Source organism: Saccopteryx bilineata, chromosome 5 (assembly GCF_036850765.1).
Source record: "Saccopteryx bilineata isolate mSacBil1 chromosome 5, mSacBil1_pri_phased_curated, whole genome shotgun sequence".
Lineage (NCBI taxonomy): Eukaryota > Metazoa > Chordata > Mammalia > Chiroptera > Emballonuridae > Saccopteryx > Saccopteryx bilineata.
Window position 1 is genome coordinate 8538667 of NC_089494.1, and position 25701 is coordinate 8564367.

Genomic DNA, 25701 nt, shown 5'->3' on the forward strand with positions numbered 1-25701 from the left:
CTAAAGTCGCAGTCAAAAAACTACTAGACCTGATAAATGAATCAGCAAGGTGGCAGGATATAATATCAATACTCAGAAATCAGAGGCATTTTTATACACTAACAATGAACTGTCAGAAAGAGAAATTAAGGAATCAATTCCCTTTACCATTGCAACCAAAAAAATAAAGTACCTAGGAATAAATTTAACCAGGGAGATTAAAGACTTGTACTCAGAAAATTATAAAACATTGATAAAAGAAATCAGGGAAGATACAAACAAGTGGAGGCATATTCCCTGCTCATGGTTAGAAAGAATAAACATCATTAAAATGTCTATATTACCCAAAGCAATTTGTAAATTCAATGCAATACCGATTAAAATACCAATGACTTACTTCAAAGATATAGAACACATATTCCAAAAATTTATATGGAACCAAAAGAGAACACGAATAGCCTCAGCAATCTTGAAAAGGAAGAATAAAGCGGGAGGTATCACACTTCCGGATATCAAGTTATATTATAAGGCCATTGTTCTCAAAACAGCCTGGTACTGGCATAAGAACAGGCATATAGGTCAATGGAACAGAACTGAGAACCCAGAAATAAACCCATACTTTTATGGACAACTGATATTTGACAGAGGAGGTAAGAGCATACATTGAAGTAAAGACAGCCTCTTCAACAAATGGTGTTGGGAAAATTAGACAGCTACCTGCAAAAAAATGAAACTAGACCACAAAGTTACACCATTCACAAAAATAAACTCAAAATGGATAAAAGACTTAAATGTAAGCCGTAAAACCATAAGCATATTAGAAGAAAACATAGGCAATAAGCTCTCTGACATCTCTCACAGCAATATATTTGCCGCTTTGTCTCCACAGGCAAGTGAAATAAAAGATAGGATAAACAAATGGGACTTTATCAAACAAAAAAGCTTCTGCACAGCTAAAGACAATAAGAACAGAATAAAAAGACAAACTACACAATGGGAGAATATATTTAACAATGCTTCTGATAAGGGGTTAATAACCAAAATTTATAAAGAACTTGTAAAACTTAATACCAGGAAGACAAACAACCCAATCCAAAAATGAGCAAAAGAGATGAATAGACACTTCTCCAAAGAGGACATACAGATGGCCAATAGGCATATGAAAAAATGCTCAACATCACTAATTATTAGAGAAATGCAAATTAAAACCACAATGAGATATCACCTCACACCAGTCAGAATGGTGCTCATCAATAAAACAACATAGAATAAGTGCTGGCGAGGATGTGGAGAAAAGGGAACCCTCTTACACTGCTGGTGGGAATGCAGACTGGTGTAGCCACTGTGGAGAACAGTATGGAGATTCCTCAAGAAATTAAAAATCGAACTGCCTTTTGACCCAGCTATCCCACTTTTAGGAATATACCCCAAGAACACCATAGCACTGTTTGAGAAGAAGAAATGCACCCCCATGTTTATGGCAGCATTGTTCACAATAGCAAAGATCTGTAAACAGTCCAAGTGTCCATCAGAGGATGAGTAGATTAAAAAGCTTTGGTATATATATTCTATGAAATACTACTCAGCCATAAGAAATGAGGACATCGGATCTTTTACAACAACATGGATGGACCTTGATAACATTATACTGAGCGAAATAAGTAAATCAGAAAAAACTAAGAACTATATGATTCCATACATAGGTGGGACATAAAAATGAGACTCAGAGACATGGACAACAGTGTTGGGGTTACAGGGTGGGGGGGGAGGGGAGGGAGGGGGTTGGTGGAGGGGAGGGGCACAAAGAAAACCAGTTAGAAGGTGACAGAAAACAATTTTATCAATGTCACCCCATCAAAATTAACCAAAAAAAATAAAAAATAAAAAAAAATAAAAAAATAAAAAAGAATGTCTCTCAAGGCTAATTCAGGTAGTTAGAAGAATAGTATAAGGATGCTAATTCTGCTTCTCAGGCCACATCCTGCAAAAGGGGCCCCAAGCAAATTGGTGATTTGGCTCCTCTGATTTTGCCAATTGGATTTTAAAAAAATAGGTCAGGAACGCCCTGAAATGGAACTAACAATACATGAGCATAAATTAAAAGGACTTTTAGATACTGGAGCTGATATATCTGTTATTTCTAAGCTACATTGGCCTCCTTCCTGGCCCACTCATGCAGCAGCCACAGAATTACAAGGTATAGGGCAGAGTAAATCCCCTCAACAAAGTTCTAGTTTTCTACATTGGTAAGATTAAGAAGGTCATTCTGGATTTTTTTAAGCCTTATGTGCTCCCTGGATGGCCAGTTAATTTGTGGGGTAAAGATGTTTTGAAAAATATGGGAGCATTGCTTGTCAGTGCTAATGGTTTAGCCAGTACCCAGATGCTTGATCGGGGATTTTTGCCCACCAAGGGACTAGGGAAAGAACAGTGAGGAATTCTCACCCCCATAGAAATGGCACCCAATACCAGAGGGGGTGGATTAGGATATCAAAATTTAGCATAGGGGCCTTGGTAGCTCCTGCTACCTCAATAATGCATTGTGCAGACCCAATTACTTGGAAATCAGATAATCCTGTATGGGTAGACCAATGGCCCCTTTCTCAGGAGAAACTTAGGACAGCTGCTCAATTGGTACAAGAGCAGCTACAGCTTGGGCACATTGAACCATCTAATAGCCCATGGAATACACTTCCATATTTTGATCTTGTTGCTTCCTGGATTATCAAGGGGCATAGGTGACCCTTACAGCTTATAGGTTTTGAGCCTCAAAATTATTGTTGTTCTTTATTTCAAAGGATCAACAACAATGGCTCTGGGAAACTTCCACTAAATAGTAAATCGCTCTTGCAAATCAATGGACTTTATACTGAAACTGTCAACTTAAAATCAGCTCAAAGTCTAGAATTATATGCCATGATCATGACTTTCCAGCATTTGCCATATTCCCCCTTTATTCTATATACAGACAACAAATATTACTTATGCTGTTTCCACTATACAGACCGCTGTCTTAGGGACAAATGCTGATGAACTATTTCAGCAGTTCCTCCTTCTTCAAAGACTTGTATGTCAACATAGAGCTCCATGTTTTATAGGACATACTCGAGCTCACTCCATGCTCCCTGGAGCTTTAGCACAAGGGAATGCCCTTTTTTTTTTTTTTTTTTTTTTTTTTTTTTTTTTTTTTTTTTTTTTTTTTTGTATTTTTCTGAAGTTGGAAATGGGGAGGCAGTCAGACAGACTCCCCGCATGCGCCCAACTGGGATCCACCCCGCACACCTACCGGGGGGGATGCCCATCTGGGGTGTTGCTCTGTTGCAGCCAGAGCCATTCTAGCACCTGAGGTGGAGGCCGCAGGGCCATCCTCAGCGCCCGGGCCAACTTTGCTCCAGTGGAGCCTTGGCTGGGGGAGGGGAGGAGGAAGACAGAAGAGAAGGAGAGGGAAAGGGGTGGAGAAGCAGATGGGTGCTTCTCCTATGTGCCCTGGCCGGGAATCGAACCCGGGACTCCTGCACGCCAGGGCGACGCTCTACCACTGAGCCAACCGGCGAGGGCCTAGGAATGCCCTTGTTGATCAAGCTACCCAAAAGAAAATTATTTGGAGCAACCATGACAGATCGAGCAATTCAGTCTCATACTATTCATCACCAGAACGCTGCAGCCCTGTGTAAATAGTTTCAACTTTCTCGGGAAGCAGCACGGCAGATTGGGAAATCCTGTCCAAGGGGTCCTATACTACATTCTGCCCCTTCATTTAGAGTTAACCCTCAAGGACCCATACCAGAACAACTTTGGCAAATGGATGTTACTCATATACCTTCATTTGGCAAACAGTCCTATGTCCATGTTACAGTGGATACATATTCTGGATTTATAGTAACCTCTGTCAGAACAGGAGAGGCTGCTAAGCATGTTATAGCTCATTGTCTGTATGCACTGTTCTATTATTGGATTTCCTAAACTGGTTAAACTGACAATGCTCCTGCATATGGAGCAAAAGCATTTACTGTATTTTGTCATTCTTACAATCTTTAAAGTCAATTTATTATTAAAGTGTACCCAGAAAATATTTTAAGGTCAATTTAAAAAAAAATTTAAAAGGGGGGAGTCATATCCTGGAACTCCTATGGGTCTACTATATCATGCTTTTTACTTAAAAAATTTTTAAATTTCTTTTGAATGCTGATGAACAGGAGATGCCAAATCTCTTTCTCCTGCAAACTACTACCTTCTTTATTTGATCCAGCTAATAACACTGTTTTTGTCTTTTTCCAAATAGCTCCAGATATATGGAAAAGATTTATATAGGTGGATGGGGATCCTCAAACCCCTCAGTGAGATCTTCTGAGCATGGCCTTTAAGATACCAAGAGGCAGAAAAAGCCCAATAGAGATCAGGGGAACTATCAGCTTTTAGGATACGCCCTTAAAGGCTCCAACACCCCAAAGGGGTCTCATAGGATGCCATCTGGGTCCTGCTTCAATAGTGGAAAGGAAGGTCATTGAGCTAAAGCCCACCAGACTTACATGCCTCTGCTGTGAGGAAACAGGGACACTGGAAGGTAGGCTTCTCCCTCGCTCCTCTAAGGGAGGGTTCAGTCTCTTCCAGCCCTGCCCCAGCCACCTATGACCTAACCTTGCCCAGAATGCTGGGGTTTGCCACTGAAGGCTGAAGGGGCCCAGGGCCGTCGGCCCCATCTACGACACTGTGGATGAGCCTAGGGTATTTCTTCCAAGAAGCAGGTAAACTGATCTCATTTGCACAAGGACCACTTAACTGTCTTGCCTGAATAGTCAGGTTTTTTATTCTTCCCTCGAAGATCTCTGTTGTGGGTGTTGATAGTCCTACTTTCTGCTGCTTTGTTTAATATATAGTGTTCCTTTATTTCTCCTACCTCAATGCCCCACTCATATTTCAGGCTGGACCTACTTCTAATTTAGAGCTCTCTTTCCCCCTTTTGCCAACTTCTATTATGAATCTACCTTTGCCACCCAGCTTAGTGTATCCTAAGGTTCTCTTTACCAAGCCACAGTCGCAGAGCTCCAGGGAAAAGCAACCTGGTCTCATCTCTCCAGGCAGAGGAGAACAGAAGCTCCATCTCCACACATGCTGCAGATGGCTTTTCCAGTCTACCTGAATCATTACCAGCTAGAAGCAGTGGTCATTGGGACTTGGATGTGAGCTGCAAAGTATAGAATTGTGACAACAATTCCAGTGCCATGTGGACTTTTCCTGGACTCCTGCTCCTTGTGATAGCTCATAACAGACTGAACTGGGTTGGGTTGCATTTTTCAGGGATTTGGCATGGTGTTGGGGCCAACTTGGACTTGGTGAACATGTTAAGGACACTACTCTTTTATGGATTCTTGCAGTATTGGCCAAGACTTTGCTTAAAGGCTTTAATCACTGTAAAAAAAAAATAGAAGACTGGATAAAGAAGATGTGGCACATATACACCATGGTATACTATTCAGCCATAAGAAATTATGACATCAGGTTACTTACAACAAAATGGTGGGATCTTGATAACATTATACGGAGTGAAATAAGTAAATCAGAAAAAGACAAGAACTGCAGGATTCCATACATTGGTGGGACATAAAAACGAGACTAAGAGACATGGACAAGAGTGTAGTGCTTACGGGAGGGTGGGGGGAGGGAAGGAGGGAGAGAGGGAGGGGCACAAAGAAAACTAGATAGAAGGTGATGGAGGACAATCTGATGGGTATGCAACAGAATTGAATGACAAGATAACCTGGAAATGTTTTCTTTGAATATATGCACCCTGGTTTATTGATGTCACCCCAGTAAAATAAAAATTTATTTATAAAAAAAAAATGGAGATGTAATGGGCATTACAACTGCTGAGTCCGGTAGGTCTTAGCAGGTGACACTAATCTCGGTGATTCCCTCAGAATATTTTGCTTTCAGTTTCCTGTTTCATGGTGGGAGACTTCCATTTCAGGACCTTCCACCAGGCTTTTCTTAAGGCAGTCCTTATTATTCAGAGTAGTTCATAGGTTAAACAAGAGCCCCTGCTCTGAGTGTTCTGGTTACACCCTCAGGAACAGAGGAAATGACTGTGGGTGTGTCCGTGGATGGAGTGAACCCACTGTGAGGTGGACATGGCCGGCCCTCCATACACTCTGCTCTCCCAGGGACCATGATGGCGCCTTGGGTCCCAGAGTAGACTCCAGTCATATGGGGTCATCCACCACCTGGAGTCCAGAGTTCCCATGTTCATCTACCCAGAAATCCCCATCCTGAGTCTCAGGGCTTCACTCTCATTATATTGTGGCCCTAAGTATGGAATAAGAGGCCCAACTAAGCTTAGAATTCTGTCTTCTCTGAAGAGCTGCCATTCTCAAAATTGGGGCTTATATCAAGCCCTCCTCACTCTCTTCCTTCCAGATGCAAGTGTGAGGTCTCTTTGCTTTGGGTGATGAATAATCCAGCCTGTCGTGCAGTCTGTTCGACACGTTTGTGGCATTTAGCAATAGCCACCAAAATCCACACTTCATAGAGTACCAAGTTATCTTTTTATAAATGGCAGGGAATTGTACCAGCCAGTATAGCTCTTCCCTTCTACCTCATCTCATTCCCTACAGACAAAAGGATTGTCGGCAGCACCAGTATAGCAGGGACTGTAAGTGTTCTTCCTGTCACTGTCTGACTAGACAGTACCCAGCACACCAATATACCTCTTCCCTTCTACCTCATCTCATTCCCTACAGACAAAGGGATTGTCGGCAGCACCAGTATAGCACCAGGGACTGTAAGTGTTCTTCCTGTCACTGTCTGACTAGACAGTACCCAGCACACCAATCCCATCCTTTGGACCTGCTTGCCAGGACTGTTAGGTTGTGTTCCCTATGTGCGGAGCCTGAGATGAAGTCCAGTGAGGGAATGATTTATTATGAGAACTCTCTGGAAGAGGAGGAGGGGTGAGGGAGTCGGGGTGTCTGGTGGGAAAGCTAAGCAAGAACGGGGTGACAGGTGGGACCGGCTCCAGCCCGACCCCAGTGTGGAGCCTTATCTGAGCCCACGGAGATATAGCCTCCACGCCAAGCAGCTCCACCCGGGTCAGTGCAGGACTCCGGGGAGAGGCCCAGGAGCCAGCCTTCACAGCACCGAGGGGACCAGAATTCTGCTCCCAGAGGGGGTGTCCAGGGCCCCAGCGGCTCCCCTACACCACTGGGCTGCTCTCATTGGTTTCCTCAACTGCAAACACTTCTTTGAAAATCTTCTCAAATTCCGCCTCCAGTCTCAGTCCCATTAGGCCGAAGTCATTGTACTGGGAAAAAAAAGACAAATAACAGCAAAAGTAACTAACACTCATTATCACTGCTAAGAAACATTGCATTCAAGATTACCTTAAACACCTACGTTATATTAACAAGATGAAAATTTAAAAAAATTCAAGCAGCTAAGAGTAATTTCTGTGTTCTCTGTGACAATTAATTCTTGTTAACTGCACAGAAAAGGACAATCATTGCCACATGTAGGAACTGTTACTCATTAAGTTTGGGTTGTCTAGTGAGGGTTAGAAAAGTAATCTAAGGTCTGTGTAACAATCAAATACTACGAATGTCTGAGTACAACCAGTGATGTTCCCTTCATCTTGTCACTTCTATTCTCCTCTGGTGACAGCTGTTATATGGTCCATTCATGTGTAAAGGACTCTGGAGTTGGGGACTTCTGAGAGGTCTGACTGAGTGTATTTGGGGAAAGATAAGAACAACATTATTATTATTTTTTTTTCTGAAGCTGGAAACGGGGAGAGACAGTCAGACAGACTCCCACATGCGCCCGACCGGGATCCACCCGGCACGCCCACCAGGGGCGAAGCTCTGCCCACCAGGGGGCGATGCTCTGCCCCTCCGGGGCATCGCTCTGCGCGACCAGAACCACTCTAGCGCCTGGGGCAGAGACCAAGGAGCAATCCCCAGCGCCCGGGCCATCTTTGCTCCAATGGAGCCTTGGCTGCGGGAGGGGAAGAGAGAGACAGAGAGGAAGGAGGGGGGGTGGAGAAGCAAATGGTCGCTTCTCTTATGTGCCCTGGCCGGGAATCGAACCCAGGTCCCCCGCATGCCAGGCCGACGCTCTACCGCTGAGCCAACCGGCCAGGGCTAAGAACATTATTTTAAGACGCAATTTTCTCCTTAGGTTTGGCGCATGGAGTATACGGCTGTTCTCAGTGGGCACCTGTCACCTTCACCTTTTCCAAAGGGAATGAGCTCCCAGGGGCCTGGCTTCTGATTGCTGGGACACCTTTGGACTCACTGTGACTCTCCCTGGTGAGCTTAAATCTTGATTTCTAAAAGGGTTCACTCACTTCCTGCGCCCTCGCTTGTACAGGCTCATCACAGATGAGGGAAACGAAACTTTCCCACAGCAGGAACGGAGGGCAGAGCGACTCAGTGGAAAGGGATGAAGTGGAAGAGGGAGCCACTTGCCTTGTAAGACGCCCTGTGGTTCTGAAAGATGAGGCGCATGTCCTGCACAAAACCCTCCACTCGGAGGTAGTGACGCTCATTCAGCCTAGACTTGATCTTGTCCAACCACATGGGTTCCTTTAGGTTTTGAGAAATCTCTTTAATCTGGTGGGAATAAAATTATCGTTGAGAGAATGGCGGACAGAGTCTGGTATCTGCCTTCTGTGAATTCCCATACAGTCCAGCAGAAATACCGGGTGAAGATAACATGCCTCTCCCCTGGGCTTCAGATCACAAATCCCACAAGTGCCCTTGTCAGGTCAGGTAACATCATGGCGGCCCATAAGGATGGTTTACTTTTCTTACTTACATAGTAATAATATGGAATCTTCGCAAAGAATGAGCTCTCTGAATGGCAATAGACCTGCAAGAGGAGGAACTCGCATTTCTGCAAAAGAAGGAAGATGTCAGGAGAAGCAGCGTGGAGAGAAAGACCCGTATGCACGTGCGGGCAGGACCCACCCGTCCTCCGGAAGTCTCCCCAAACAGGTGTGACTCCAGGAAGGAGTCATGGGATGGCTGAAGATGTTTTTCTGCAAACAGGTTTTGTGAGAGGCATAAGGAAGAGGGCTGGCCCCCCGGGCACCCTCGCCCTCCCCCCGACACTGTTGACTTCTCACTTGTGAGCGGAAACAAGAAGGCTTGGGGTTTGAATGTGACTTACCACCTGTTCCTCAGTCCCCATTGGCCTGGCCAGGACCTCTGACTCCCTGTGGCACTGCTGACTTCCTGCAGACTCCTTCATCCTGCAGAAGATGCAACTCCACGGGCTCCTGGGAGGGGTACAAGTGAGCAAGGCAGGCCCTCAAAGAGGCACTGTTCCCACAGGTGCCACTGTCCTTTCAGGAATGGCCATGGGCACAGCCGGGGATGAAGGGGACACCTCCCAGAGTCTCTAAGACCCCCGGTGGGGTCTGATAGAATGACCCTCCTCCCCTTGAAGGAAGCATCAGGGTCTGAGGAGGTGCAGGGTGGTGTCGGGGTGAGTGACCGCTCTCCTTTCCCCATCTGAGCTGCTGGGAGCCCAAGGGACCCTGCCCCTCAGGCCTCTGTGTTGGAGACGGGCCCTATCCCCTGGGGGCTCGGGCCTTCAGCCAGTTGAAAAGGTGGCAAAATGAGGGAACCTGTCCGTGTTTCCTGCCTTTTCTAAATAAGCACGGAACACATACAATTGGCATTTCCACTCCAGAAACAGTAGTCATGCTGGGAGAGTTCTAGAAAGAACAGTAGCAATATTAAAGCAAAGGACCCACCAGCCTCAGCCTCCCAGAGGAGAGAGAACTGTCCCTTCCTGCTGTCAGCATCTTGGCACAGTCTGGATCATACTGCTGGACCCCACCTCCAACCCCGCTCTTTCCCATCAGGACACACCCAGCAGCTCCGTGGGGGGAGGGGCATGGCCAGAAGAAGGGTCCCTGAAAGGAGAGAGGGGCTGCACCTCACAGACCTCTCAGTTTCCACAGCTGGGAGGTGACAGTACTCATGAAACGATCTCGAACATGTATCACAACAGAAGAGCGTCCCTCCATCCCGGCAGATCTCACAGACGTCTGAATTTCCCGGCTAGAAGGTAAAACAATGTTCATGTCCCCAGTGAGATCCGAAGGCCAGCGCTGTGGAATCTAGACTCCCTGCCTTTGTGCGAACCGGCCCGGACACGCAGGTGCTTCTCCCTGAGCTGTGAGCGAACTGCAGGGAGTGGAGGTGTCAGAAAAGAATTCTTGGTCTGCAGTGAAGCTCAGGAGGAAGAATCTGTGTGTCCAGAAGAGTTTTCCCTATAAAACCACAGATTTTAACACAGACAGACAGCTGCAAACAAAGAGGATAATTTTAGGGGAATCTGAATACTTTTACCATGCAGATAAAGCAAGTTCCTGAAATACTGTTTAGTGCATTTGGTGGCTGCATAATGACATAATATATTGGAAAAGGGTAATATAGTGAGAATTTGATAAGATGGGAAAAAATTCTTCTTCATGTGGAAAGTAATAAAAGGTAAAAAGACACTAATTCACAATTATTTTAAACCATTTTCTGGGCTTTTGGATGAAAATACTTGTGTTGGCTGAACTGGGATTGTGGCCATTATTTTGTTATTAAAAATGGCTGTGTAGGAGCAAGTGTTAGCCCCAAGGAGCCCCTTGCCACGAGCTCCCACTCAGCGTTGGGTGGAGGGGATGCACACCCCTAGTGAGCACCGAGGTGCTCACACACGGAGGCCTGGACCGTTCTTCTTACCAGGGAGGGAATTCAGAAATCGGCAGGATCATTTTCCAAAGTGAAGACCCCTCTCTCCAAAAGAACAAGGAAATGAGAAGCATAACCAACGGTTAGGAATCTTGCATACATAATCTTCTTTACAGATGTATCTCCCTGTGTCTTGGACCCGCGGCACAACAGAATCTCCCAAGGAGAGTGTATAAGACACAAATGTCCTGGTCCCAGCACCAGAGACTCTGACTAGACTGACGGCGCTGGGGCACAGGCCTGGGTCATCTTCTTTGAGTCATAAAAAGGGTAATTGTGTGCATCAGAATCATGGGGGGACTTTCACATAATCCTAAAGTCAGTCACAGCAGCACAGACTGGTCAAGTCAGAGTATCGCCAGCAAAGATTCCAGGTCGTCAGGTGGCTCTAGTGGGCAACCCCAGTTCAGCTTTAGCCCGAGAAGAGTCCGGTTATGAAGGCAGGATGATCTCACAAGGCCACGTTGAACTGGCCTGTAATGTCTACCCCAGGAAATGTATTAACAGTGCGGAGGGTGATCTGGCCTGCTCTGCTTTAGGCCATGGGCAGTGACACTGGGCCCTACGTGTCTGCCTTCATCCCCAGCGAGCCACACTAACACTGGACCCCGGGGCTGTTGAGATGACTGAGGTCTCCCTCGCTTGGCTGAAGGTCAGAATCAGTGTGGATACGATCTAAATCTGGTTGGGGGACTGCTGTGGAGGTGAAGTGTATGTAGAACTATCTGACCACCCTCCTTCTGTTGGATGTTGTGTACCAATATGGCTGCATCATATTCTGGCGGGTGCTGCCCCCTGAAGTTGTGTAAAGGTGACTCGGCTTCAAATGCCCTCTTGTCACAATGAAAGCAATCAATGTATGATTTAGCTTAGGGAGTGAAAGCAGGCAGTCATATGGTATCAGTTTGAGTAAAAATGCTGATGGTTTTATTCCAAACCGCCAGCTCAGCACTGTGCTGCTTCCTCTGAGGTCGGATGCAGGGCCAGTAAAGGCCCCACGTGCGCTGCACCAGGTTCGCTGCAGGACTCATGAAGGAGGGACTTGTTGAAGTCAACACCTTGGCCTGGTCTCTTCCTTCCGCCTGATGCATAAAACTGTCTTATTGTTGGCTGCACCGTGGAGTGAATATTTGGAATCTTCCTTCCCTTCCCTCTGCCTTCTCTAAAATGCTGCTGTCCTCTCAAATTTGCTCCCCACCCTTAACCCACAGGCCAGCTGTGCCTATTCCACTTCATGTCCATCTCTAGAGACCCCAGTGATCTAGAGCTCTGGACCTACACTGCTGGGGAAACGGGAAGGTTTCCACTGAACAATGGAGAGGGTGCTTTCACACTGTGATACCCAGCTCCAGAACCATCTACTTGGAACAGGTGATGCTGCTCATCACACACAGTGACGTGTTCCCACGGAGTGTGAGCATGCTTCAGGGAAAGGCAGCAATGACACAGAAAATGTACCCAGGGCAAAGCCTGGATTACTCTGAAGTTGCCGGTGCGAGTTAGTATTACTTACATATGGGTCAACTAAGGCATTGTTGTGAGACTTCGATCTTCTCCACTGAAAAGAGAGAAAGAGTGAGTGACAATACTGAATGAGATGTTCGCATCCATCACTTAAACAGTCATCCTTTGAAGGATTCAATTCACAGTCTATCCATTATTTCATATATACTTTTATTTATCTACAAGGAGAATTAAAAATGCCAAAGTACCACTGTTTGGCCCAATCTAGTTACGTTCCTGGCTCTCAGACACGAGGTGGGTCTCGGTGAAGTCATGCATGGAGTCTGGCCCTGGTTTCCGCAAGTCAGATTGAAGGAACTCTTCTGGTTCACCTACTTCGAGGGGCTCTCAGGCATCCTTGTCTATACTAGAAAGTGTCGTCCCACCAGAGTAGCTGTACTGAGAGTAACACCCTGAGGACTCACTACCAACAGCCTCCAGCTCCCTCAGAGCCCAGACTCCTGATCCATGCAAGTACCTCAGAGAAGAATTCAACCACCCTCTGAAACTCCTCTGGGGTGTAACTTCAAAGATAAACTGTGCTCAAGGGCCCCCGCATACAGGTCTTCTCCAGAAGGTCACCCTCTTCTCTCCATTTGAATCCCAAGATGTCAACAGGGTAACATTTCAGATGTAACTGATTACCACCCACTAGACTTATATTGCTTGTGCATATTTAGTAGAATGACTTGATGTCCTTCACTTCTGGATTCAGGCAGCCTCAGCCTTTTTATCTCCAGCCCAGGGCAGAGGGGTCACAGACAAGTGTGATCCATAGACCGTCACCTAAGAAATGGCCATGTCACTGCCCACCTCCTTGTGTGGCCCATATTATCTCAGCCCTACCCATCAATTATTCTTCCATATTAGACAATAAAGTCAAAGCAATTCTTCAGGTCATAGATATTGCTTGAATCTTCTTTAGTGGACATTGGGTACTTAGTATGACCCAACAATTACATGTTGAACAGGTGAATAAGTACAGTTTCACTTAGGAAAAGAGTTTACTTACTATTTCCTAAATAAACATTAGCGTAAATAAATGACTGGTCTTGAAAAGTATATTATTTTACAAAACCAAAGTTCTCAGCAAAAGATGTTAGTGGTCCTTTTCAGGAGCCAGGAAGCTGTCATGTGGTGCTGAAAGTGACACTGAAGTTTCCAAAAGCCAACAGGCTCCATCAGCAAGAGAGATACTGAGAGACACAGAGGACCCACAGAGACAGAAATTGGTCCCGACATCTGCTACTTTGGGAGTTGTGTTCTTGATCAAGGAGGTACAAAATATAGAGGCAATTGAAACTTGGTGTTAAAAAAGTGTTTCATTTATAAATGAAGGTAAACCCTAGTGTTAGGAAGTTACCAGCTCACTTGAGTTCTCTAATTGACATTTATAGTACAAATGTTGGCCTTTAACATACTCACTGAATAAGTCTAATAACAGTTTCCAATTAAAAAATTCAGTGAATGAAATATTCCAAGGATTAATAGTATAAACCATCCAGATCATCAGATAATGCAAAGGCCTGGACCTCACATTTCCAGAGAAAGATGAAGTCCCATTGGCCAGCTGTGTGTGACTGATTTTAGGATCCTAAGAATGCTTTGGGTGGCCATTTCCACCAGAAGTACATAAGAATGGTAATTCTTTTCTCCTCCTCTCTCTTAAGTTCTCATTCTTCTCCAATCTTGGAAAAGCCACCCTTCGTCCTCACTCTTCACCGCACATTATGTGTCTGTCTGTGGCCTGCACAGCCTTCTAGCACAGAGGGAGCAATCACTGTCACAGACAGAAAAGAGGTCCGCCCAGCTCTCCTGCCTGAGCGTAAGGGGCGGAGTCAAACTAAACAATTTCCCAGGTCACGCCCTCCCAAATACATGGATCTCCCAAAAGTTTCCTCCCCAGAGGGACCATCCTCATGAAGGGCAAGTAATTTCCCCTGAATAAGAATTCTGTGTGTCTCTGCGCACATTTGACTGGCAGGGAGGCGGAAGGGGATGGAAAGGATCGGAAAGGAAACATGCTTTGTGTTGTGCATCTCATGCAGTGGCGTGAGCTTCCGTGTGTCCCCAGACAGACTGTGAGCCAGAGCAGAGTCACCTGGCTGGTGGGGAGCAGCTCTGCTCCATCGGATTTCACACACTCACAGGACAGTAACCTTGAATTTTTGAAATAATCTTGAGTTGAAGATGACCCTGGGAGTTTATTATGCAATGTTTTTGTGTTGGCTTTTACAGCTTTGACACCCTTACCACAGCTGCACCTATGACTAACATTCATCTATGAGAAATCAGTTTTTTAACCCTCTTATCATCTGTCTTCACTGATGTGCTATTCAAAGACCTTGTGTACAATATAATGTTCAAAGGAACAACTCTGAAGGCACATGCAAAAACAAGGATACTTAATTATAATTATCCAATGGAGAAACCATAAAATAACATACTGTAAAGTCAGTTATGTGATGAAAGCCTGTAGAAAGGTTTATGATAATTACCCATTTTCTTCGTCCCCAAATTCTCGGAGGATTACATAGATATCCGTGCTGAAAGATAAAAAGATCATTGTACATGTTTAGCCTGAGTTCTGGTCTGTGAGCCTAGAATTCCTGCCTCTTCCCAAATATTTCTTGTTGGATGTCCCAAGGTTGGGTCCAACCAAGGTGTCTAAATGAGACTCCTGCAACTCCCTCTCCTCACCAGTGCTTCTAGAAATCAGCAAAGATAGCTGAACATTGTCATTAGAACCATTTCCCATTCTTTCATGTTCTTATTTCCTTATGTTTTAAGAGGTTTTCCATCATCATCTCTTTGAGATGTCTCACCCCCTTTCCATTCCCATGAGTGTTACTCAGACTTGAGTCCTCACAGCAGGACCAATCGGTCAACACACACGTATCCCACACGTACACGTGTCAGACACTGTGGACAATGCTGAGCCCACAAACACGGACAAACCCCTGGGGAGTCTAGAGACACAAGGGGAATGCAGGAAGGGTAAGAATAAAACAGTGTGAGAAGGGCCTTAATTGTGGGGTCAGGAGCCCATGGATGGGTGACCAGGGCAGGTCAGTCAGGGAACATTCAGAGAGGGGTAACATCTGAGCTGAGCATGGCATGTTGACTATACGCTTGTTGGGTTGAAAGACAGTGAAGTCATTTCAAAGGCCCATGTTGTCTGCAATACTGTTCTAAATACATCATTTCACAGCTCAAGAGACTCCTTGGTTCTGAACTGTCTAGAAAAGGTAATGAGTTTAAACTCCTCAGCCTGGCATTAAATCTCTCCACAAACTACCCCACTTGATGGACTATTCTTTATCACTTACCACCGTCCACCTCACCCCACAGAACTACGCTAACACTGGTTCTGCTTTTCATGCCTTTTTTTCCTGGAGTCTCGTCTGCCCACTGGCTGACTGTGGACTGTCTCTCTCAGTGCATAGAGTCCTCTGCAAGCACCGCGTTGCAATGACCTTCCCCTGCAGCTCCTGCGCCTGCGCCCACAGAGCCCCTGGGACAGAGCGGGAGCTGCCTTGTGCTGAGCTATGCGGGTGGGCACCTCTCCCCGGGGAAGGACAACGTCAGGGGCCTTAGGGCTCTGGTCATAATGCAGCCTATGTTCGGTGAGCTTACAGTGACCTTATCTTCATGTGCAACCAGGAACTCACATCTCCTGCCCCCATAGGGGAAGTACCTCCATCAGCCGTCGCAGGGGCCTCCCAAAGCAGCATATACTCAACTTCCAGTTCTTTGATCTTGCACGGCCTCCTTTCACTTCAAACTGCCTGGGGGTGAGCCAAGTCCCGTCCTCAGTCTGGATGCACTTCCAGATGGCTCCTGTGAGACCAGGTAAGTCAGTCCTGGACCTTCTGTCCACACAGCTCAGACACGGCCCTCCGCCACACTAGCTCTTGAGTCCCCCATTTGGACTCAAGATCACGTGCGGGAGAGTCTGGCCTCCCCTCTCGGACCTCAGACCTCCAACCAGCCTTAGGTCCCCTCCAAAGAGATCTCCTGCTTTGTGCACACATAACTTTGTCTTACATACAACAAAAAAATGTGATCATTACAATCATATTATATATATAATTATATATGTTTATATATTATAATATGTATAATATCATAATATAAATATTACAACAATATTCTAGGATCACCTACAAGTAATGCTCTAAGAATCCTCTCATTCTCAACAAGGAGACGATTCAACGTGCTATTGAGGTCAGGGGATAGAAACAGGCCAGACTCTGAAGGCTTTGGGGCTGGGGGGGGGGGGGCAGAAGTCAAATCAGACTGAGATCTCAGCTGGAGGCCCTGCAGCCCATACCGGCTCCACAAAACATCCGTGCCCTCTACTGCAACATCTTTCATTCACTTTAATGGCATTATTGAGCAGTGATTTATTTCACCCCTGAACTCATGGGCAGCCAATAAAAATAATTGTAAATGTATCCAGTGCAAAATGTAAGTTATATACAAAAGGTAATATGTGGTGAACATTATTAGTCATTAGAGAAATGCAAATTAAAACCACACTGAGATATCACGTCACAGCCACTAGTATGGCCACAGTTAGAACATCAGACAATTACATGTGTTGACAGGAGAGAGAGAAATTGGAGCTGTCGTGCATTGCCAGTTGGAATATAAAATACTGCTGTCACCATGGAAAATATTTTGGTTTTATCTCAATAAGTTAATTGAGATACACATAAAATTACCATATGAATCAGCAATTCCTCTCCTGGGTATATACCCCAAAGAATTAAAAACGTGTTCACATAAAATCTTGCCAACAAATGTTCAGAACAGTATTATATATAATACTAAAGAATTAAAGCAACCCACACTGAAGAAAGGATAAACAAAATATGATATAGTCACACCATGGAATATTATATTATTTGACAATAAAAAGGAATGAAGTGCTAATACACACTATCACATAGATGAAACTTGAAAACATAACGCTAAGTGAAAAACCCAGTCACAAAAGGGCTCATATTATATGATTCCATTTGTATGAAATACCTAGACGAGGCCACTTTACAGAGCAGAAAACAGATTAACGGTTGCTCAGGGCTGGGCGGTGGGGTGGGGTGGGAACGGGCATTGACGACTGAGAGACATGGGTTTCCTTTAGTGAGGGGACAAAAATGTTCTAAAATTAGATCGTAAAGTCACAATCCTGTGACTACACAAACAAAACTCAGGACTAAATCATGCACTCTATGTGCTGAACTGTTTGGTTTTGAATTGTATCTCAGGAAAGCTGTTTAGATATTACACGTTAATTATGTAAATTAATTTCCTATAGCTATACCATGTGGAAAATTTCAATTATCATCTCTTTTGTTAGCTGAGGAATTTCAGAATCAAGAAAGGTCCCATTCTCTACTCAGATGAATCAGTCACTCTTAGCATAGCTGAGGCAGGGACTCGGGCTTTCTGCTTCCAAACTCTGTGATCTTCTCACTACGTCAAACACCGGGTCCTGGTGACAATGACCCAGAACAGAGAGAGGACATGAAGGTGGAGGCACAGGGCCTCTGCCCCTTTATTTTCTGATTCACTTCTCTTTATTATGGGGGCATTTCCATGGTCACTTCCATGTACTAGTGAGCATCTAACATGTACAGTTCCTCAGAGTGTGAGACTATCATCTTGGGGACCCCCGCTTCCTTCTCTCCAGCCACATTGAGACCTTAGTTCCCCGAATAATGTGCAATTCACATGGGTAATTCGATGACCTCTTGTCACTCCTTCACATAAGTTGCAAATTATACCATAAAACTCACCTCGTTTCAGTTTCATCTTATATAACATCCCTTTCTCGTTTCCACAGGTCACAGGAAGTATTTTAGAACGAAAATCCACACTTGCATCTCTGCGCCTTCTTGACCCCCAAAAGGAAGATTTCTTCCTTCTGTTACCATTTCGCAGTTGCACATGCACCTCCTCCCAGGGTGAGTGTGTTCCTATAAAGATACAGATGTACTTAGGAAACTTCCTTCCACAAATCTCTGTAGTCAAAGTCATTCTTCCAAGTGGCATTACAGATTCCTAACTACCGAGGGTCCACCTTTACCCTCAAAGCCCACACAATCAGCATGCTTTACCAGGGACACCAGGCACTAAGGAAACTGCCTTAGCTCCCAACCCAGGGAGCCCCCTGACTCTGACAGGACAATGGGACACACGGCTGCTGTCGGGTTCTGTGCTATTTCCCTGCAGGGAGGCAGCTGCAGACAAAGTCAGAGACTGTCTGCTGTCTCCCCCTCTGAGCTCTGACTCTGGGAGCAGAGAGGACAATGATGGGGTAACCTAATGGAGACGAGGTCTGCCTGCTACTGTGTTCTCTGCTTTGCCTCATTTCTCCCCACATCTGAACGAGGTGCTCAGAAAGCTCTAAAACAATCAGCAAATTGTGTGCGGGGTAGGAGGTTTGGGGGGGCTGTCCTTCGCTGTTCCAGTTTTGAGAAAAGCAGACTATTAGGACTGGGGTGGACTGAGAAGGAAGTTTGGCCTAATTTACACTCCTTCTTCACATATGAAGAAACGGGGGTCAAAGTGGTCACGTGACTGGCACAAGCCCAGACGTCAAGAGAGAGAAAGTCCCAGACTCTTGACCACCACTCTGGGCCACCTGCGGTATGCAGCCTGTGACTCTGTGTAACAGGAGAAGAGTCACCTCAATTATTTATGGGTTTGGTCTACCCTTTTTACGGCAACAGGCTACGTCCAGATTGGAAGTTACCAGTCCACTGGGGACTGCAGCTCTGCTGTGGACCCTGGACCCTTGGGTCTGGTTTAGATCTCTCACCAACTGCAATTTCCTTTTGTTCCTGACACATTTAGAAAACAGACCAAATCATATACATTTCACAACCATTGGTAAACCTACATGAAGCAATTAGGGAAATGTGTTTATTACTAAAATCATGGACTAGGGCATAGGGCATTAGATGTTCAGTGATTGAAAGTACACTCCCCTTTTTTCCACTGCCTCTTGACTGGACTCTCTTTTTAGGGCTCTGTCACTATGAGTTAAGTAGATTCTAGATCTATCTCTCTTCTTCTTTGATAAAAATGAAAAAATATAATCACAGTTGCAGATATGCAGTTTCGTTGCAGATACTAGTGCTTTACAAAACTTCCATTGAAATGTTAATTTCCCCAAAACCTGTCTATGCATAAATAAAAATAGATAAATCCTTAGTCTTTAAGCTACCAAGAATTAAATGGCTAATCTTGAGCTCATCTTCCATTTACAGTTCATCAGCCCACATCAATAAAACAAATCATCAAAATCAGCATTCACTTATATCTCCAGCAGCTATGTGTTAAGCACTTTATAGACGCCAATTGTACATCTGTATTGCTCTTCTATAGCTGCTATAACAAATGAACACGAATTTGGTGGCTTAGAACAATGCAAACATTATCTCACAGATACATTAATTAGAAATCTGACAAGGTCTCGCAGGGCTAAAACGAAGGCTTCAGTAGGCCTTTCTTCTTCTCTGGAGGCTGCGGAAGAGAAGCTATGTCCATGACTTTTCTAGGTTCTACAAGTGACTTATATCTTTGTTCATTTCTTCCGTCTTCAAAGCCAACAATGATGTAGTTCTCTGTACCTTCCAGAATCCCTTCTCCTTCTCTTCACAACCAGAAACTGTCTTCCAATTTTTAAGGCCAGTTGATTATGTTGGTGGCATGCAGATATCTAAAATAAACTCCCCTACCTAACCAGTGGTAGCACAGTGGGTAGAGCATCAACCCTGAACGATGAGGTCTCTGGTTTGAAACCCTGGGGTCACAGGCCTGAGTGTGGGCTCGACAGATTGAACACAGGCTCACCAGCTTGAGAGTAAAATTCCTGGCTTGAGCAAGGGGTCATTGTCTTGGCTGAAGCTCTCCCTCCCCGCCCTGGTCAAGGTACATATGAGAAGCGATCAGTGAACAACTAAAAGTGAAGCAACTACAAGTTGATGCTTCTCACTCTCCTTTTCTTCTCTCTCTTCCTTCCTGTCTCTTTCTCTCTCAAATCAATCATTAAATTAAAAATAAATAAACTCTTCTTTCAAAGTCCCTAGCTTTATTAGATCTGTGCTATTTCTTTTTCCATGGAAGAAAACACATTACAGGCTCCAGAGATTACGATATAAACATCTCTGAGGGACCATCATATTATAATCACTTATTATTATGATGATGAAACTTGGCATTAATAACCTCGTTTTAACATGAAATCAAGTAAAATATCATGCACTCTTACTTCTTTTCCTCCTGAGTTTTCTTAAAGTAAACTTGTTTCTAAAATTCGCAGTACCTAGGAAAAAGAGGTTGAAATTAGGAGCTAAAAGTTACCAATGCTAGGACAATTCCTACTATAGAAGGCTTGAGTTTATAAAGATGTTTGGATTATCATCTCTCTCTTTCTTCTAAAGAAACTAAAAATCTCCTGAACTGAGAGGTAGGAGTCTAAGATGGGCTCTGGTCTTCCTTTTATTTTACTTAATAAGACTTTAAAAAAAAACCTCTTAAATACCTACATACTTCAATTCGCTCACAGATAGGAACAAGTGTCTTATCCCGTCTAGGTTTTAAAATGTTGTGTGAGGATTAAATAACATCTGAAGTGCAAAAGTGTGTAGGAAAACACTATATAATTAGTGATGTATGTGGAGGATAGCCATCAAAAATATGTGCTGGGTTGCCTAACTGATGGTGGCACAGTGGATAGAGCACCGACCTGGGATGCTGAGGTCCCAGGTTCAAAACCTTGAGGTCGCCAGCTAGAGCACAGGCTCATCCAGCTTTAGCAGAGGCTCACCACCTTGAATGAAGGGTCCCTGGCTTGAGCAAGGGGTCACTGGCTCAGCTTGAGCCCCACAGTCAAGGCACACATGAGAAGCAATCAATGAAAAACTAAAGTGACTCAACTATGAGCTAATGCTTCCCATCTCTCTCCCTTCTCTCTCTTTTTTTTTCTCTCTTTTTTGTTAAAAAGAACTATATATGCTGTGTTAAGAGCAGTTGACCTGAAACCTCCTCTCCTGACAAGTGACAAGACCAGCTCTCTTTGAGGTCTTTCTAAGGTTGTGACGAATGATATTATCCTCTACTAGCAGAAGTACATTCTCCTTTTCAACAGATTCTATAGGTTTTGGGGTGGGACAGGGCTGGAAATCACTGTATAAATACAAAGTTATTGCTAATAGACTAATGTAGTAAACTAGAAACTGTCCTATTAAGAGAATACTTCTACTACATCATCCACATATAATCAATAGGACTCATCCTGTTAACATGACATTATAATGATCTCCTTCCTGTCTCCCTGCTGTTCCCAAAAGGGTCATGTTGAGAAAATGCAGAGAACAAGGTAGTGGGATGGACTGGACGCTGCATCTCACTCTACTTGGGGACCTGGGTAACTGTGGATCCACCCTCATGCCGTGACCCCTGTGCAGTGCCTTACCTTTCCTTCTTTTAGTCCTTGCTGCCGGACCTCTCCGCACAGCTTTCCGGAAGCACATAACGCAGGTACACTTCTTCCTCCCTGGTGCTGTCCGCTCTGATGCTGGGCCAGAACGAGAACTTCCGGAGCACATAACACAAGAACACCTCTCGTTTCCATGTGTCGGCAGCTCTGCTCCAGAGACAAAATCACAGCTTATGAAGACCCTTTCCATAGGCCCCAGTGATCCTATGTTTGGCACCCTTGTGGATTTCTGTATTGCTACTTCTTCCTCTGAAATATAATATTAATCTTTCCTATCTCTGACTTTTCCTTTTCCCTTCTCTTATTTTTTTTATCTTCATCAGATATCTTTAACCAACTCTATTTCTTTACGTCACAATTACCTTGTCCATCACCGGGGAGTGGGCTAGAGGTAGGAGGCTCTTCAGATTCTCCTTCTCTACTCGTTTGGGGAACTTCTACTTCACCAGATACTGAAGAGAAGAAAGAAATTAAGAAAGTTACCGTCCAGGGATCCTGAGCCAGTGATTAGGGAAGAGTTCCTGGTGCTCTCAAGCAACACGCTGATATCCTGAGTTAAGGTGAGCCACTTCCTCAGAAAAAAATATACCCACTCAATAATCACACCTGCCACCCTACAGAGAGAGACCTGCTTTTCCCCTCGTTTGTACCTCATTCTGCTTCTTCCGCTTTAATTTTACACTTTTGCCCTAAGAATTAAAATTTAAAACTGCATTCTTCTGGAAAAAAAAAAAAACCACTGTTCTTTGATCATTGTAAATGGAACTACTAGAACCACTTTAAAACTCATCCTAATGGGCCAGTGACTACTTACATCACCCACAGCATTTAAAGCCAGCTAATCAGTTGCGGTCTTACATTTCTGAAAGTAGCTAATCAGCATCAACCACACTCCAGAAAGACTGAGTCTATGGCTAAATGCTAGTCTGTTTATAATTACTCCTTTTTCTGAAAGTCTGCAGTCCCTGAAACCCATCAGCAATTTCCATTTTTAAAGAAATTGTGTTCAGTCAGAAGGAGAGGGTATGGGAACTGGGTGGATAAAGCAAAAAAAATAAAGACCTCATATACAGGCAACCGCGTGGTGATTATCTAAGGGAAAGGGGGTGGGGTGGAGTAGGAGAGGGTAAAGGGGGAATAAATGGTGATGGATAGAGACTTGACTTACGGCGACGAACACAGTACAATATATAGATGATGTAATACAGAATTGCACTCCTGAAACTTATATAATTGTATTGACCAATGCCACCACAGTAAATTCAATTTAAAAAAAGGAGTTGGGTGTCCAATAAATACACTGCCTCCTCCTATCATGTGCCTTGCTTAGCAAGCAATAAATCCCACATTTAGTTTCAGATATTAGGTATAGACCATCCCTTTAAAATGGAGTTGTCACCAAGATCATATTGAAAACTCTTGCTTGGAGTGTCCTGTGAAACTTTTAGACCAACAGGTATCATTTCCTGGCCTCTCATGCCCAAATCAGGGTGTCTTTCTGATCCACTGCCAAGTGAATCCATCCCAACAACAACTCGGGTTCTGACGTGTTTCATGAGCTCTTATTCCTGTATTTATCTTGTTATTTAAAGATGTGTGTGCAATTAGGTACAAAGTAGTTAGACATTGGGTTTGAAGTTACAGACTTTAGCAAATATTCAGTTAATGTGTTTCTTCTTCCATTACTTTATTTATTCTCACTATCCCATGTGTGCTTGTTCCTGGTTTACTTGTGCTTCTTGAATGCTAGAAGAAACTGATCCAAAGCAAATAAATGGAGGTATAGACCTGAGGAGTCCCCTGTCCAGAAGATAAAGTAATGAATTTGGGTTCATTGGACTAAATAGCTAAGTTGTATAAAGATATTTGGGAGGTAACGTCAGAGAAATGGGACCGTAAGGAGAGCTCCCGATACCTCTCCCCAAAATTTCAACAAGTCCTCCAACCAGTGACAGAAAAATCTATCCTTGGAGCATCTGGAAGTCCCACACACTGTACATGAAGAGAGTGGACCCCAATATTTAAAGTTCTGAAAGACAGTGTGCTATCAACGAAACCACACTCAGATGCCATTAAGGAAAAGGAAATCAAATATCATGGATACAAAAGACAGAGCTGTAGCACAGATAGATGAGGAAAAACCTATGGAGAAAAAATTTAATATATTGGAAACCTTGGAGCTAAATGACAGAGAATTTAAAATAGAAATCCTAAAAATACTCAGAGATATACAAGAAAACACAGAAAGACAATTTAGGGAGCTCAAAAAACAACTCAACAAACACAAAGAATATATTACCAAGGAAATTGAAACTATAAAAACAAATCAAACAGAGATAAAAAAAACTCAATTCATTAACTGAAAAACAAGGTAACAAGCTTAGCTAATAGAACAGGCCAGATAGAAGGTAGGATTAGTGACATAGAAGACAAGCAACTTGAAGCACAACAGAGAGAAGAAAGAGACTAAAAAATTTTAAAAAAATGAGAAAGCCCTACAGGAACTATCTGATTCCATCAAAAAGACTAACATAAGAATAATAGATATATCAGAGGGAGAAGAGAGAGAAAATGGAATGGAGAACATATTCAAACAAATAATAGACGAGAACTTCCCAAGCCTGTGGAAAGAACTAAAGCCTCAAATTCAAGAATCAAACAGAACACCGAGTTTTCTTAACCCCAAAAAACCTACTCCAAGGCATATTATAATAAAATTGGCACAAACTAACGACAAAGAAAAAATTCTCAAGGCAGCTAGGGAAAAGAAGAACACAACATATAAAGGAAGGCCTATTAGATTATCATCGGATTTCTCAGCAGAAACTCTACAAGCTAGAAGAGAGTGGACCCCAAAATATAAAGTTCTGAAAGATAGGAACTTTAAGCCAAGAATACTATACCCATCAAAGCTATTCTTCAAATACAAAGGAGAAATAAAAACATTCAGATACAGAAAAGATTAGGGAATTTATCATCATAAAACCCCTACTCCAGGAAATACTAAAGGGGGTTTTCCAACCAGATACAGAGAACGAAACAAAACCACAAGTAAAAGCTCCACCAAGAACACAATAAAACCAAATTTAAACTGTGACAACAAAAACAAAAAAAGGGGGGGGGGGAAGGACGGAGATTAAGTTTAACAGTAGCAAAGGATGATGGAGTGCAGAAGCACTCATAAGATAGTATACTACAATGAACATGGTAGGTACCCTTTTCATTACTTAATGGTAACCACCCCTGAAAAAACCACCACAGAAGCACATGACTTAAAAAAGGTAGCAACAGAGGAAAGAAGTGTGGAATAAAACCAAACAAAAACAAATGATAGAAAAACAAAAGAGAAGAATCAAACAAGATACAAAACTAACAGAAAGCAATATATAAACTGGCAATAGGGAGCCCACAAGTGTTAATAATTACACTAAATGTAAATGGATTAAAGTCACCAATAAAAATACACAGAGTAGCAGAATGGATTAAAAAAGAAAATCCGGGGGAAGACAAGATGGCAATGGAGTAGGGGGATGTACCAACTTCCACCTCCCAGAACCAAAGTGGATTACAAACTAATTTTAAGAACCATCATCTGGAAAAACCAACTTTGGACTAAACTAAGAGGACTCTTCAACCAAGAAACACTGAAGAAGGCACACTGAGACTGGTAGGAAAAGCAGAAACACGGAGAGGGCTGCCCAACTCCCGGAGTGAACGGCAGTCAGGAGAAACTTGTGTGGTGGGAAGTGAGTTTAGCAGAGAGGGGAGGGTCCTGAGTCCCAGGAACAAAGCCCCAGCCTGCAGCCCCAGAGCCTAGAAGAGGTGTATGGACAGTATTTAGCTAGAAACAAGACAGGATACTGTTGTAAGAAAGAGACTGATTTTGCAGACCCAGGATTCTTCTTAAAGGGACCGCACAGAAAACCTCTCTCACAACCACTCACCCAGGGCTCCGGGGGA

The 25701-nt window shown here is 43.9% G+C and overlaps 1 protein-coding gene across 8 annotated transcripts in view; it reads right to left on the minus strand.

The window, feature by feature from the left end:
* Positions 1-5464: 5464 nt before the first annotated feature.
* LOC136337979 (nuclear body protein SP140-like protein) overlaps positions 5465-25701 on the minus strand; it is an 85717-nt gene continuing 65480 nt past the window's right edge. For 7 of the 8 annotated variants that reach the window (XM_066279930.1, XM_066279931.1, XM_066279935.1 and 4 more), the window contains 12 exons: positions 22104-22193; positions 21718-21888; positions 20512-20565; positions 18032-18211; positions 15925-16067; positions 14726-14773; positions 12238-12282; positions 9925-10040; positions 9142-9250; positions 8788-8865; positions 8439-8582; positions 5465-7276 (listed from right to left, as the gene is read on the minus strand). In XM_066279930.1, the coding sequence (XP_066136027.1) occupies positions 7169-7276; positions 8439-8582; positions 8788-8865; positions 9142-9250; positions 9925-10040; positions 12238-12282; positions 14726-14773; positions 15925-16067; positions 18032-18211; positions 20512-20565; positions 21718-21888; positions 22104-22193 (1286 nt within the window). In that variant the 3' untranslated portion in view covers positions 5465-7168. The remainder of the gene's footprint in view (positions 7277-8438; positions 8583-8787; positions 8866-9141; positions 9251-9924; positions 10041-12237; positions 12283-14725; positions 14774-15924; positions 16068-18031; positions 18212-20511; positions 20566-21717; positions 21889-22103; positions 22194-25701) is intronic. The other variant, XM_066279928.1, reaches the window with a different exon arrangement.